Source organism: Mirounga leonina, unplaced genomic scaffold, assembly GCF_011800145.1.
Source record: "Mirounga leonina isolate KUSES-001 unplaced genomic scaffold, KU_Mleo_1.0 Mir_94, whole genome shotgun sequence".
NCBI lineage: Eukaryota > Metazoa > Chordata > Mammalia > Carnivora > Phocidae > Mirounga > Mirounga leonina.
In genome coordinates, this window is record NW_023270855.1 from 45,986,552 (window position 1) to 46,001,342 (window position 14,791).

At 55.4% G+C, this 14,791-nt stretch overlaps 1 protein-coding gene across 4 annotated transcripts; it reads left to right on the forward strand.

Annotated features, from left to right (window-relative positions):
- The first annotated feature begins 936 nt into the window (after window positions 1-936).
- Window positions 937-13,921, forward strand: LSM4 (LSM4 homolog, U6 small nuclear RNA and mRNA degradation associated). Of its 4 annotated transcripts, none has more exons than XM_034996890.1 (5): window positions 937-1,089; window positions 5,538-5,579; window positions 8,220-8,318; window positions 11,219-11,402; window positions 13,249-13,921. In XM_034996890.1, exons 1-5 carry the CDS (start codon window positions 1,087-1,089, stop codon window positions 13,338-13,340), a joined length of 420 nt encoding a protein of 139 aa, XP_034852781.1. In that variant the 5' UTR covers window positions 937-1,086; the 3' UTR covers window positions 13,341-13,921. The 4 variants fall into 4 exon arrangements, with proteins under 4 accessions (XP_034852781.1, XP_034852782.1, XP_034852783.1 ...); XM_034996891.1 differs by lacking the exon at window positions 937-1,089 and adding an exon at window positions 1,767-1,785; XM_034996892.1 differs by lacking the exon at window positions 937-1,089 and adding an exon at window positions 4,325-4,343.
- The last annotated feature ends 870 nt before the right edge of the window (window positions 13,922-14,791 follow it).

The window sequence follows — 14,791 nt, forward strand, 5'->3', positions numbered from 1 at the left end:
ACCCTGCTGATACCTTGATTTCAGACTCATGAATCAAGTTCTATTGTTTTAAGCCACCCAATTTGTGGTAATTTGTTATGGCAACCCAGGGAAACTAATACATTTGCCAATCTATTTTGCTTATCATCTGTCTGCCCAGTGGGCTCCTAAATCCCAGGAGGGCCAGTTTTGTCTGGTTTGTTCACTGTGTGTATCCAGAAACAGGCACATAGCAGGTGCTCAATAACTATCGCTCGCCTGGGTACTAAGTGCTCCGTTTGTGCTAGACGCTCTTTTTTGTTTTTTTAAAAGATTTTATTTATTTATTTGACAGAGAGAGACACAGCGAGAGAGGGAATACAAGCAGGGGCAGAGGCAGAGGGAGGAGGCTTCCCGCTGAGCAGGGAGTCCAATGCGGGGCCCCATCCAAGGACCCTGGGATCATGACCTGAGCCTAAGGCAGACGCTTAACGACTGAGCCACCCAGGCGCCCTAGACGCTGTTCTAAGTGCTTTTACCTGGCTTAACTCATTTCATCCCCACTACAACCTCGGACAGACACTATCATTAAACCAGTTTTACAAAGGGGGGCACAGCCGGGACTCCAACCTACCCAAAGGCGTGCCCTGGATAAGGATCGACTACAGTAATGAGAATCCGAACTGTAGGAGCCCTAAGAGAGGCATTAGACACAACCCAATAACCGCGGAGCCTCAATTTCTTCCTCTGCAAATTGTAGCAATATCCGGCTTTGCCCACAGGGTGGAGCCCAAGAGATCGTCGAGAATTTCACCTGCGCATGCGCCTTTACCCACAAGGCCTCTTGCACTAGCTCCGCCCCTCCTTTTTCAGCACTCACGTCGACACTTTACGGCCCTTTCTCTTACCCTCCAGCGAGAACACGGCCAACCTTGCCCGTGGTGTCTAGCTGATCCCTCCCTACTCCGCGCGGATTGGTTGCTCTTCCCTCGAGCCCTGCGCTGACTGGCTCGTGTCGCTGCCACTTCATTTCAGCCTAGTGGCGCGCGGCAGGGCGGCTACCGGCGGGCGCGTGAGCAGCGGCGGCGGCGGCGGAAGTGGTCGGCGAGCCTGCTCCCCGCCGACAGCATGGTGAGGGCAGGGCGGTGGCAGGTCTCGCCGGGAGGCGGGGAACGCGGCCGCCGAGGGCCCTCGGGGCGGGTGTTGAGGCAGGGGCGATGCGGAGCTAGCATGCAGTCAGGGCCTCGGTTCTGCCCCCCGGCCCCAGACGGGGACACAGGCCGGAGAGGGCAGGGAGGTCTCCCAGAGCATCCAGCCTGTCAGTCTCGGGGGACTTAGAATTGGACGAACGTGTAACCATGTGTCAGGCTACCTGCAGTCTTTCCACCTTGCAGATGGGGAAACTGAGACCTGAGAGAGGGGACCTGCCAAAGGGTCCGGTGAATACCGAAGAGTGAATTCGGGCAGGGGAGTGGCTCCGAGTGCATCCGACCCAATCTAACTTCAGATATTGGAAAAGTGGAGCGACCGAGGGCCGATCTGAGTTCCAAATTAAACCGGTTTTGAGAATTACAGGACTTGCAAGGGCCTTTAGAATGTTAGCACAGTCTTCTGTGCCTCTCATTTTAAGGCTGGAACAGCAGACCCAGAGAGCGGGTTTGTCTTCTCCCTGGATCACACTGGATGTCGTTTCTGGAGAAGGGAGCATTTTGAGCCAGGAGTGGACTTAACTGTATCCTCCCAGTTCAGTGAAGGAGAAATCGAGGCCCTGACGGGAAGCCTCTCCAGAACCATGCTGCTCTCAGTTCCTGAAAGTTCTGGATTTAGGTCAGAGAGTGCCCCAGCCTTCAGTGTTTAGACAGGCAGGTGCATCTGGCTGAGACTCTGGAACTCTTGATCTTGGGGTAGTGAGTTCAAGCCCCTCGTTGGGCCTAGAGCTTACTTTAAAAAAAAAAAAAAAAAAAAAAAAAAGATGGATAGACAGAGAAACAGGACCACACAAATTCAGAGCCAGGCCTCCTAGGAGAGTGCCTGGCCCATCAGCACCAGTTTCTGAGGGTCATTGCATGTTTCTCAGAGCTTAAGGTTAGTGGAGATTTGTACTAAATACTGGCTGGCTGGCGCAGGAAATGAGAGAGGTAGTGGGTTCCTCTGCTGGAGGGCAGAGTTGGCCTGAGGGGATGGGCAGAACTGGGAGGTTCCTTCCGCCTTAAGCTCCTTGGAGACAGGGTCTTTTATTTTATCCCTGATACATTCCTAGAGCCTAGAGCAGTGCTTGTGCAAAGAACAGACTCTTTTTTTCAGCCTGAAGAATGCCCAGGAAGGGACAAGGCATGACAGACTCCCAGCTCCCCAAGGTCATGATGGGGCAGGAAGCAGGGGTCTGAGGGTGTGTGTGTCGGGGGGAAGGGTCTCCATAACAGCTTCCTGAACTGGGAGCCTCAAGAAGCCATCTGGTCTAGTCTTAGATTGGTCTAGACCTGACATCCAGATCCTAGACATTCTGAAAAAGCCCAGACGAAAGGATGCTCTTTCCTGAAGCTTTTGATTTCCCAACTCCAGATGGCCCTGTCTTCTGAACAGTGTCCTAGCCCGTCCCGTCTCCCTTGGCACCTTCAAGAACTTCTTCCCCACCAAGTTTTTTAAGTTCTTAGGGAATCTTCCCCTTTCTCTCTCCTCTGTCTCCAGCAGTTTGGGGATGAGGATCTGGAAAATGGCAAGATGTGGACACTGCTCCAGGCCATGCAGCCTTGGAGGACTGTCCCTCCCAATACCACTCTCCCTATCTGAGCCTCTCCTTTTTTATTTTATGTATTTATTTGACAGAGAGCACAAGCAGGGGGAGCGGCAGGCAAAGGGTGAGGGAGAAGCAGGCTCCCCGCTGATCAAGGAGCCCTATGCGGGGCTCCATCCCAAGACCCTGGGATCATGACCTGAGCCAGGGCAAACGCTCAACTGACTGAGCCACCGAGGCGCCCCTGAGCCTCTCCTTTTCTTATCTGTGGGGTGGGGCAGGTATCCCACCCACGCCATGTGCCTCCCTGGATGGTGTGTGCATTTTCTTGTGTATTTGTTCAGCAAATATTTACTGAGTCCATCTCAAGTGCCTGGCCCTGAGTTCGGCACCGGACAAAGTCCACACCCTCTGAGTTTTCCAGTCTGGAAAGGGAGACCTAATAAACAAGATAATTAGAGACTGGCTATGTCCTATAATGGAAGCCGCAGGGGGTGGCCCAGGTGGAAATATCAGCCCCTAGATGAGGTTATTATGAGGGCCTGGCCAAGCGAGGTAAGAGGTGATATGTGAGCAGCCACCAGCCTGAGGAAGGACAGCCCAGGCGGAGGGAACTGCAAGAACAAAGGTCAGACGGCAGGATTGGGTGTGGCTAGTGAGAAACAAACTGGGCCACTTTGGCTGGAGCTGGCTTGGCCTTGTGACTCGTTGGGGGAGTTAGATGTGCAGGGGAGTGTTGGGAGCAGGTGTTGGTCACTTCTGTGTCTTAGACATCCTCTCAGCTGCTTTGTAAATAGGGTGCTGCCCGTGACAGCCAAGGAAGCTGCACACACCATAAAAGGACTCCTGTGGGGCCCCTGCTGACAGGCTTCAGCTTACTTTCATGGGCTATCTCAGGATCTTGCCGTGGTGTCCCTGGGAAGGTCCCTCCTGCTCTGGCCACGGGTCCCTCATCTAGAGGGGCCTTGGCTATACCTCTCTGCCTCTCAGTGCTGAATCCGTCTTCGTTCTCGCCTTCCAGGCCCAACCTTGCTCTGTCCCCTCTCAGGTGATCTGGGAGGAAGACCTGAGTGTGTCATCGCTCTGGTCCACATTCCCATCTTGGACACAAGAAAACAGGCTTGCTCAGGAAAGCCTGAGGCTTCGCCACAGTAAAAGGTGACTGAGGCCTATGGCCCCCGGGTGTGAGTTGGACCCATGGCTCTCTGCCCCTGGGTACCATCGCACAGATGAACTCCAAATGAGAGGGCAGGAGCCACAGGTTGGCTAAGTCGGGGCCCCAGCCTGCTTGCCTGTCCTCCTTTGAGCAGTCACCCCCTCTCCACGTGGCCCCTTCTTCCTTTTTACCAGGAAGCCAGTGCAGGAAGTGGGCTTGGGCCTGGCTTCCTGCCGCCACTGGACCTCCCCTAGGCGGCTCTTCTCAGGAAAGGTTGTGGGATGTGGGAATCCCCCTCAGGCCTTTCCACGGGAGCCGTTCTGTGGGAGTTGGCCATTTCTGGCCTCCAGTCCCCACCACCTAGAGAAGCAGCTGGCCTGCATCGGGAGTGTGAGGGCAGGCCGAGACTCCCCTGCAGCAAGCTTCTGGGGGTCAGGCTGACAGAATTCCAAAGCCAGTGCAAGGCGCAGTGAAGCTCCCGTCCTCCCTGAGGCAGTGAGTGTCTCATTTGTGGGACCCTTAGACCAGAACCTTCATTTGCCCTTGCTGGATGGGCTGTCGTTGGATCCTGGACGCAAGCACTGCCACCTGAGTCACCCTCCTGGAGACTGAGAAGCAGGCTCCAGTGTTGTATGGGTCATGATTTGTGTTCCCAAAATGAAAAGAGCTGATTTTTTAATATCTTGAAAGCTGACTGTATGTGGGTGAGTTTTTTAAAAGATTGCATCTCTTATATGCCATTACTTAGAGTAACGACAGATTATTTTTTCTGGAATGTTTTTCCCCTTACCTGATGAATTTTCTCACTGAAAACCCAGCTCAGTTGTAGCCACCCTAGATCAAGGTTGCTACCCAACGGCCTGGCAGAATCCCTTTTGGTCCAGTCAGGGCTGCCCTTTGAGGCATGGCTCAGCATGAGCTGACTTCCAGCCGATGGGGTCAAGCCAGGCTCTATCTCTTACTAGCTCTATAGTGCCAGGCAAGTCCCTCAGTCTCTTAAGCCTCAGTATCCCCATCTGTAAAGTGGGTGTGACAATAACTGTGTACGAGGATGAAAAAGCTGCATCTATTTAAAAAATACATATGTTTATTTATATGAGAGAAAGAGCGAGGGCCTGTGCATGCATGGGGAGGGAGGGGCAAAGGGAGAGGGACAAGCAGACTCCCCACTGAGCACAGAGCCTGACACGGGGCTCAATGCAAAGACTCTGAGGTCACCACCTGAGCCGAAGTCAGATGCTTAACCAACTGAGCCACCCAGGTGCTCTGAATGAGAGAGAGATCAGTTGAGCAAAAAAGGCAAGCAGCAGAAGGATCCCTGTGCTGTGGTGCCCATGATAAGCATGGAAAGCTAGGCCCTTTCCTGTCAAGGTGTGAATATAGGCAACATGAATTGTAAAGAAAGGCCCAGAATGGTCAGCACCAAGACCAGATGACTGCTGCCTCTGAGATTGGGCTGGGGGGGAGTATTCCAGGCTTTATTTCCTAAACTGGGAGGCAGGTATGTGTCCTGGGGTTGGGCAGAGTTAGGAGCATGCTTTTTCTGTCGGGGGTCAGGGCCATGTGTTCCTGCACCCCCAGCACAGTGATGAGCTGGCAGATTTGTGAGATTGGAGTCCCAGCCCTGCCCAGGGGCCGGGGCCCCTCAGTGCTGATCAGACAAGTTATGTGCCTTTGTTTGCCTTCCAGCTTCCCCTGTCGCTGCTGAAGACGGCTCAGAATCATCCCATGGTGAGTACATGCCTGTCAAGGGCAGTGAGTTTCAGCGGGAACCAACCTCAGAACAGGGACAGGGACAGTGGGCAAAGGGTGAGGCGCCTCCAGCCAGACCTGCTTCCTCCCTGCCCACAAGACAGCAGCTTACTCTCTTCTCCCTCCTACGCGTGTCAGGACCTGCTCTTAGTTCTGCTGCTTATAAAAGTAATACAGGCTTATTAAAAATGTCAAACACTAGAGGTACTTAGAAACTAGAAACTCTTCTTCATTACTCTTGCCAACAAATTAACGACATCTTTGATATATGCTGGTTCAGACTTTTTCTTTCTTTTTTTTTTTTTTTTTAAGTAAGGTCCATGCCCAACATGGGGCTTGAACTCACAGAGTGAAGATCAGGAGTTGCGTGCTCCACCAACTGAGCCAGCCAGGCACCTTGCACATCCAGGCTTAACATATGTGTAGAAACACGAATGTGATTTTTTAAAAACACAGATGGGATTGGGGTGCCTGGGTGGCTCAGTCCGTTAAGCATCTGCCTTCGGCTCAGGTCATGATCCCAGGGTCCTGGGATCAAGCCCTGCATCGGGCTCCTTGCTCAGCAGAGTCTGCTTCTCCCTCTCCCTCTGCCTGCTGTTCCCCCTGCTTGTGCTCTCTGTCAAATAAAGAAATAAAAAACCTTAAAAAAACAAAAACAAAAAAAACACAGATAGGACCACATAACACACGTTATTCCCTAAACGACTTTTGCTGTTCATGATACAGCGTGTCGGTGTGTTCTGTTCTCTTTCTCTTTCTCTTTTTTATTCAGCTATAATTCACATCCCATACAGTTCAACCTTTTTTTTTTCTTTTGAAGTTCTTACTCTTTTTTTTTTTTTTTAAGATTTTTTTATTATTTATTTATTTGAGAGAATGAGAGAGAGAGAGAGCACATGAGAGGGGGGAGGATCAGAGGGAGAAGCAGACCCCCCGCCGAGCAAGGAGCCCGATATGGGACTCGATCCCGGGACTCCAGGACCATGACCTGAGCCGAAGGCAGTCGCCTAACCAACTGAGCCACCCAGGCGCCCCGAAGTTCTTACTCTTTTATTTAAGTAATCTCTACACCCAACATGGGGCTTGAATTCACGATCCTGAGATCAAGAGTCGCATGCTCTTCTGACTGAGCCAGCCAGGCGCCTTTACAGTTTAGCCTTTTAATGCATACAACTCAGGGGTATTTAGTACATTCACAGCATTGTAAACCACCACCTCAATGTAGTTCCAGAACATTCCATCACCCCAGAAGGAAACCCCATTAGCAGTCCCCATCCCCTTTCCTCAGTCCCTGGCAAGTACTAATCTGCTTTTTGTCTCTGTGGATTTGCTTGTCCTAAATATTTCCTGTAAATGGGATCATACGCTGTGTGGCCTTTTGTGTCTGGCTTCTTCAGCTCTGCATGATGTTTTTTGAGGTTCAGCCACATTGTAGCGTGTATCAGGGCTTCATTCCCGATGGCCCTGGCCATGTGATAGCACACTGTATGGACATACCACATTTTGTGTATCCACTTGTCTGCTGATGGTGGACATTTGGGTTGTTTCTACTTGTCTGTTGGTGAATATTTTGGTCGCAATGATCATTTGTGCACACTTTTATTTTATTTTTCATTTATTTGAGAGAGAGAGCACGCACAAGCGGGGGGAGCGGCAGAGGGAGAGGGAGAAGCAGACTCCCTGCTAAGCAGGGAGGCCAACATGGGGCTCGATCCCTGGATCCTGGGGTCATGACCTGAGCCCAAGGCAGATGCTTAACCGACTGAGCCACCCTGGCGCCCCTGTGCACACATTTTTGCCTGGATGTTTGCCTTTATTTCTCTTGGTCAGATACCTGAGTCGATTCTTTTTTTTTAAGTCTCCGCATATCTTCAGAGTGATGGGCTACTTGCTTGTTTTCCCAGAGCACATTAAAATAGATGAGTAATTGTTGGACTGAAAAGGTGTTTCCAGGGCGCCTGGGTGGCTCAGTTGGTTAAGCGACTGCCTTCGGCTCAGGTCATGATCCTGGAGTCCTGGGATCGAGTCCCGCATCGGGCTCCCTGCTTGGCGGGGAGTCTGCTTCTCCCTCTGACCCTCCTCCCTCTCATGCTCTCTGTCTCATTTTCTCTCTCTCTCAAATAAATAAATAAAATCTTAAAAAAAAAAAGAAAGAAAGAAAAAAGAAAAGGTGTTTCCAGACCACCAAAGCTCACATACGTGCTGTCAGAGAACACCTGCCCCGGGGCACCTGCCTGGACCAACTGAGATGTGCCCTCCTGTCTGTTCTGAGTCAGCGGCCACTGTTACCCTAACCTCGCTGTTTCCTTGAAAGATTTGTAGAGGATTTTTTGGTAGGTTTTTTTGCTTTTGTTTGTTTGCACAAACAAAACCCAGTTTCATCATAGAAGACTACAATGCCCAGCAAAATGTACAGAGGATGCAGAACATGTCACCTGTAAGATGGGCCACTGGGGGCAGTGGCGGGGGGGGGGCAGTACTAGCACCATGTGCTGTGGCCACCGGGTCCCACGAGGTCCCATGTCTGAATGAGGCCCAGGCAGTAGTCACCCAGCTCTTAGGGGTAGGGCTGCCTTTCCCTTGGGACCCATGGCTGACTTGGGGCCATTTCTTTTTCAGTTGGTGGAACTCAAAAATGGGGAGACATACAATGGGCACCTGGTGAGCTGTGATAACTGGATGAACATTAACCTTCGAGAGGTGATCTGCACATCCAGGGTGAGTGCCCTGCGCCCGAGTCTGCGCCCACTGCCTGGGGGCAGCGAGGCCGCCAAGTTCCCACCTGCACCTGGGGCTTACAGAGCCTCAGCATCCTCAGTGGAGTGAAAGCCCCTCCCTGCCCTTGTGGGAGGAATAGGGAGGGGCATAGCTCAGCCAGGTCATCCTACCAGGGTGAGGCTTATGGAAGGGGTGGGGCTTAGGAGGGGTGGGGCCTGAGGGACTGGGAGGGGTGTGGAGGGGGCAGAAGGGCAGGGCTGGGCGTCCCTCGAGTACCCTGGACTTTGCACCTATGGGGATGCTGCCCCATCCCCCACCGCTCGTGCCAATCCTAAACAAGAAGGACTTAGGCCTGGGGGGCACTTCTGGTTACAGATCCCTAGTGTACAAAACAGGCCTGACCTTCCTTGTCAGCCTCTGCTGCCTTTGGTCCTGGCTGTGGACATCACTGGCCAAGCAGGCCAGGGTGGTGTGGCCATGGGATATCCAGGCCACCAGGGGGCGAGGGCGGCCCTGTGGCCCTGTGGATCAGGAGACTTGTTTACCTCCTGAGGCCTGAAACCAGGAAGTGCAGGGCCAGGAGCACCACTGGGTGGGCCAGGGCTGGGGGACAGTTCTCTAGGGTCACAGGCCTTCTCAGCCCTCAGGATGAGCCATAGAGCAACAAGGATGATGACCTTGGTGAAGGCAGGGCTCCCTCCTGTGAACCTGTGCTGGGGTCGGCTAGGGCTTGCCTTCTGCCTTAATTCCAGTCACCATCCCCCTGTTGGCAACAGCACCCTATGTTCTAGGGGAGGAAGGTGTCGGGGGCCCCAGCCAAGATGGGGCTGTCTTGAGCCCCTGCGCAGGTGCCCCTGAGGCTTGCCATACCAGAGTACAGCAGAGCCCTAGGCAGCCCATCTTGCCCCTGGTCCGTCCTCCTGGATGGTTCCCATCCCAACAGGCAGACTGGTAAGTGTGACCGTCTCCCCTCACCTGTGTGGCTCTGTGCCCTGCTTCTTGTGATGGTACATGGTGGGACGTCTTCCACTAGAAACTTCCTCCTGGTTTTCAGGCCGCACTTGTGGCGGCGGGGGGTCCAGGCAGCTCCAATGTGGCCGTAGCAGCCATTGCCACGTGTACAGCGGAGCACGTGGCCCGTAGGTCTGTGTCCACCTCTGGGACCTGGAAGCAACCACCAGTTCGCAGAGCAAGGTCAGCCGACCTCCGTAGCCAGCGGAGACTGGACACGTAGCTCCTCCTGGGTAGTCCCCCTCTGTGACCTGCTGGTTGGAAGGAGAGGCTGCTGTGAGGTTCCGTGTCACTTGGGCTGTCTGGCACCCTCACCTGTAAACAGGTGCTAGCGGCCCCTCCCTTGGGCAGCAGGCAGCCTGGGCAGCACTGGAGAGCCAGGGTTGGTTGGAAAGTGGTTAGCTCAGGCTGCTCAGCTCTTGCCATGGAAGGCAGAATAAGCTCTGGTTCCTGTAGGGAGTGTGCTGGGGCCAGCCTGTCCTTGGCTAAGGGAGAGCCGAGCCCTGAGCAGCCAGCCCCAGCCCTGCGCTTCCACGGAATCATTCTGTTTCTGTCAAGCTGTAACTTTGCATCCCCACAGTCTTGGCCCCTTGCCTGCCCTTCCTGGGAAAGGAGTGCCCCAAGATCTCATGGGGTTCCTGTGTGGGTTGGGGGCTTGTGCACATTCCTGGGAAGAGTTGGCCTTTGAATTTTCCCTTTGTCCTGTTGAGTGTCTCCGTGGGGCCAGACCAGCCTGACCCAGGCACTGCTGACGAGTGTCATGCATGAGGACTGGGCCTTTCAGGGAGGCTGGGAGCAAGGCCTGTTGGGGGTCAGAGTTAGCCAGACACAGAAAAGTGGGAACAGCATATGCAAAGTACTGGGGGCAAGAAGCCCACTGTGTGTGTTCCAGAAATTTCCATCTGGAAGGCACGTCATCGAGAGCTGAGCGAGGGCAGCCAGGGTGGGGCTGGATCTCAGGCCCTCGGGAGCCACACTGAGGAGTTTGGACCTTGTCCTTGGGCCAAGAGGGCCGTGATTGGGTTCTAAGCAGGAAAGTGTCTTGGTCTGATTTCTAGGGATGTGGGGAGAGGAGAGGGCTGCCAAGACTTCTGGCTCAGGGCACTAGGGGTGGGGCTGGAGAACTAATCTCAAGGAAGAAGCCCCGGGCTCCTGCCCAAGGGCAGCAGGAGGGGCTGTGGAGGAAGGCCTTGTGCTGGTCACAGGGTACATGGGAGCGGGGAGGGGGGGTGCGGAGGCAGTTGATGTCCTGGGACCTGCAGGGTTGGCATTGCTCTGGAATCTGTGACTTTGCAAGCCTCCTAATCTCTCTGGCCTTAATTAGCTCCCCTGAAAACTGGCACCATTGGTCGCTGCCCCTGGCCAGCCCCAGGCTTGCTTCCCCACCCGCCTCCCGCCCTCTTCACAGAGTCTCTATCCCACTTATGTGTGTCCCACACCCACCAGGAGATAAGTGGATGAATGAATGAGTCAGGGCACCCAGAGAGGGTTCCAGAAGGTAGGTTCCAAAAGGCTGGGCGCAGGGGGGTGGAAGAGCTGGGCTGTGGCCGAGCTGTGTGGCAGTGCCCGGTGCGAAGGCCCCCAGGCTCCTCTGGGCTTTGGGCTGCAGGAAACGAGGCTGAGGATGAGGAGGCTAGCTTATGTGTTTCCCTGTCCCTCCCTGGGTAAAGGGGGACCCAGAGTCTGGAGAGAGTCCGCTGGAAGGCAGCCCCCCCCACCCCCCATGTCACGTCCGGGACTGAACTCTGCAGGGGTGAGGCCAGGTGCAGGCGGGCTAGGACGGCGGCCCAGGTGGGACCGGGAGCACGAGGGGACAGACGCACCATGGCCCTGGGCACCCGCTCTGCAAGGACCCCGCCCCATCTGAGACTCACCCCTCTGTCGCACAGGATGGGGACAAGTTTTGGCGGATGCCCGAGTGCTACATCCGCGGCAGCACCATCAAGTACCTGCGCATCCCCGATGAGATCATCGACATGGTCAAGGAGGAGGTGGTGGCCAAGGGCCGGGGCCGCGGCGGCCTGCAGCAGCAGAAGCAGCAGAAGGGCCGAGGCATGGGGGGTGCTGGGCGAGGTAGGCCCCTCTCTCCCTCCCCGCCCCCTCCGCCCGTAGCAGGCTAGGCCGCAGAGCCTGCCCAGGCCTTGCCCAAGCTGCAGGGTGACTGCAGCACGTGGCAGCCATCCCGTCCCAGTGTTGACATTCTTGGGTCCTGCCGTCATGGTGCCACAGGCCTGGCTCTGAGCCCCCTCCACAGAGCTGGGGGTTATGACTCACAGGGTTCCTCCGGGGTGGCCGAGGCTGCTCTTTGCTGCCTGCCCCGGCCCCACAGCCCCAACCCAGGAAGCCTGGTGTAGCCCTGGCGGGCCGTGCTGGCTCCCCCACACCCCTGGGCCCTTCTGCCCAGCAGCAGTCCTCGGGGCTCCGGAAGCCTGGCTCCAGCCCGGCAGACCGATGCAGTGCCCGGGCAGACCTGGGGCTTGAGCCCTCGTCCGATGCCCTCCTGTGTCCCCCGGCGGGTGTTCTGAGCATGGTGCGCCACCTCCCTGGCTCGTTTCCCCTCTGCAGAGAGAGTGTGGTGGTCTCCGCCTCACCAAGGCTGCTGGCGGGGATCCCGGCTCAGGGCCTGGCACGAGCCCCTTCCCTGCTGTCACTCCTTTTCACAAGGCTGAGTTCATTCCTTTCTGATAGACTCCTCTCACCCTACCCACCCCCACCCCCAGCCACCAAAATTATAAGTCTGGCATAAACTTCAATTTGTTGTGCAGTCAGCTGGGTCCTGAGCCTCGAGGCCATCTGCAGACCCTCCCTCCCTCCCCCCACACGCCCCGCTCCTCTTGGAGGGCCCCAGCTTTGTCTCTTCCATCTGGAGGGGCCTTCCGTGTCCCAGGCCCAGGCTCCCCCCGCCCCGGGGGCTCACAGGCAGGGCCAGGAAGGATACAAGAGCCGGCCCTGAGCTGAGGCTCACGTGACAGGAGTGAGCCAGAGGGAGGAGGTCTGGAGGGCACTCCAGGTGGGGACATTGCCAAGGCCTAGGGGCGAGCAGGGCCTTTTCCATACCTGAGGGCCAGGCTCTTCGTGCTGAGGCCACCACTGCTAAGTGAGATGCCCAGAGGAGCAGGGAGGGAGGGAGGAGTGATTAGCTTAGGCCACTCTGAAGAGAGACCGTGGGGCCCTCGGTAGCAGGTGGAAATCTCACCCTGTGTGGCAGAGCTGCCCTTGGCAAAGCCGGTCTTGCCCCGGGGGAGGTGAGGTCAGGCAGCCCCTGCAGGGACGGGCCTCCCTCCCGACAAGGCCCACTGTGTGTTTGTGGTGGAAGGGGGACTGTGTGCGCCTTTCTGGACCCCATGCCACTGTGGTCCTTCGGGACCTCCCTGGGCAGGGGTGTGTTCTATCCCTTATTACTCAACCTCCCACACAGCTCCTACCTTGGGCTCCATGTAAAATATCTTAGAAGCACAGCTCCGTCACTGGCTGGCAGAGGTTACAGGGCAGGGAGCTCCCCTGTCCCCACCCCTCAGCCGGACACACAGAATCTCCCAGTTGTTTCTCTCCTGGGCCAGTGGATGTGGACAGTGCTGGAGAAAGAGGGAAGCCTGGGTCCTCAGAGCTGGGGGCCTGTGGCCGGCCCCCTGGGCTGAGTCCTGCCCTTATTCTGGGTCTTGCTCCCCTCCTGGAAACCATCTGGCTTTATCCTTCTAATGACTGCCCCCTACCCTGGCCCCAGGCCCTCTCCCAGGAAGCCTTGCCCAAGCCCCAGTGTGACTTAGAGCTGACCTCTGTCCTCCCTGGCATCCCTCATACCCCTTGGGAGCTGGTCTTGTCCCTTGTCAACACTGAGAACTTTCTGGAGCACCACCCTCACGTTCTCAGCTGGGCCTCCAAACCCGGCTCTGCTGCAGCCCCCTCCTCTGTCTCACAGGTGTGTTTGGTGGCCGGGGCCGAGGTGGAATCCCAGGCACAGGCAGAGGTCAGCCGGAAAAGAAGCCGGGCAGACAGGCGGGCAAACAGTGAGCTGCCCCTCTGTCCCCAAGAGACTGAGCCGCCACTGAGCATCTGCTACCACACCCTGAGGCTGTGTTTCTACTCTCCAGGTCACAAGTGTGTTCAGAACAAAAAGAGGCAGGTGTTGGGGAAGAGCCCCCCTCCCCGCCTGTCATTTTGTGATCCTTTTTACATAAAGTACCCCACCTTTTTTTTTGAGCCAGCAGTTCTACAGTTGGATATGTTATTCAGTGTTTTTGGTTTTCTGAAGTCTCCAAGCTGACTTGATTCCTGGAAGATTCTGTGTTTAATGTGTCTTTAAAGCCCTCGCTCTTGTTTTAAGGGCGGGCACTTTCCAAACAGGCTTGTTTTGCATTTTGAGTTGGATTCTCATGTGGTGAACAGACCGGAGGTTTTTATTTTAAGCTGTTTGCACTGAGATTGACAGCCTTGGGAGTTTCCTGAAACACGGACCTCAGGATTGCCTTTTGAAAACAAATACGTATGAACGTATGCCACAGAAGCTGTTCCTGGGACGTTGCTGGGCCCTGCCCCTTTGCCTCCTCTCTCCCTGTTTGTGTTACAAGAATAAAAACAAATACAACTACAAACTGCAAATTCATAATTTTTTTTTGAGTCACTGGGCACATCTAGAGTGTGGTATCCTCAGGAAATCACAGTCCGGTAAGAGAAGTTTCCTTTCGAGGGTTGCTGCCTGTCTCGCCAAGGGGAAGTATTTCAACAGGACACTGGTTCCATGTCCCTTGATTTCCTTTTTAAGAACGGTGAGCCTGTTGTCTGGGCAGTGGGAGTGGCCCTCCTGCACTAGGTTTGCCTGTAACCCTTGCCCCGTTGTAGAGAGAGTTGATGGGGGGGGGGGGGGGCAGTGTGATACCCATTGCAGCCCATCCTTGTGGCCAATGTCCTGCCCGCCATCCCTGCTTTGTAAGCACCATTCACACCAGAGTTCACTGAGAAGCTGTGACAAGCGCCTGCCTCAAGGAATGTGCTGGGAAGGCTCTTCCCTCCTCCTCTCCAGGTTGGGGCAGCGCCTGTCCACACCGTGGTGATTTGCCTGGGATGTTGAGCCAGCACTTCTACAAAATGTTTCTGTGACATCGTCCACGGGCTGATTTTCCTTTTTTATTGTGAGGGGAACTCCTGAACGGCCCGGTGCTGGGAGGCAAGATGGGGTGCCAGCCGGCTCCCGCGGGACCGGGTTCTAATTGTCACTGTGTTGAGACCTGTTCGGAGGGGCGATCAGAATAAAAGGTGTTGCCGGAGAGCTCCGCTTGCTGGAGCTGCCAAGTGCTAGCCCAGCGCCCTTGCAGATACCCACATTTAAGACTCAGCCTGCCTCGAGAATGTGCTCTGCCCCTGCCCCCACCCGATCATTGCTTTTCCCTGAGGCACCGCTTGTGGGACCTGCTGCAGCTAGAACGCTTGCCTAGCACTCTGGCACGGGCTGGGGCAGCGCGTGG

Coding starts and splice junctions, on each gene's coding strand:
- LSM4 (XM_034996889.1), top strand. Junction 5,580..8,219: donor CGGCTCAGAATCATCCCATG/GTGAGTACATGC, acceptor TTTCTTTTTCAG/TTGGTGGAACTCAAAAATGG. Junction 8,319..11,218: donor AGGTGATCTGCACATCCAGG/GTGAGTGCCCTG, acceptor TCTGTCGCACAG/GATGGGGACAAGTTTTGGCG.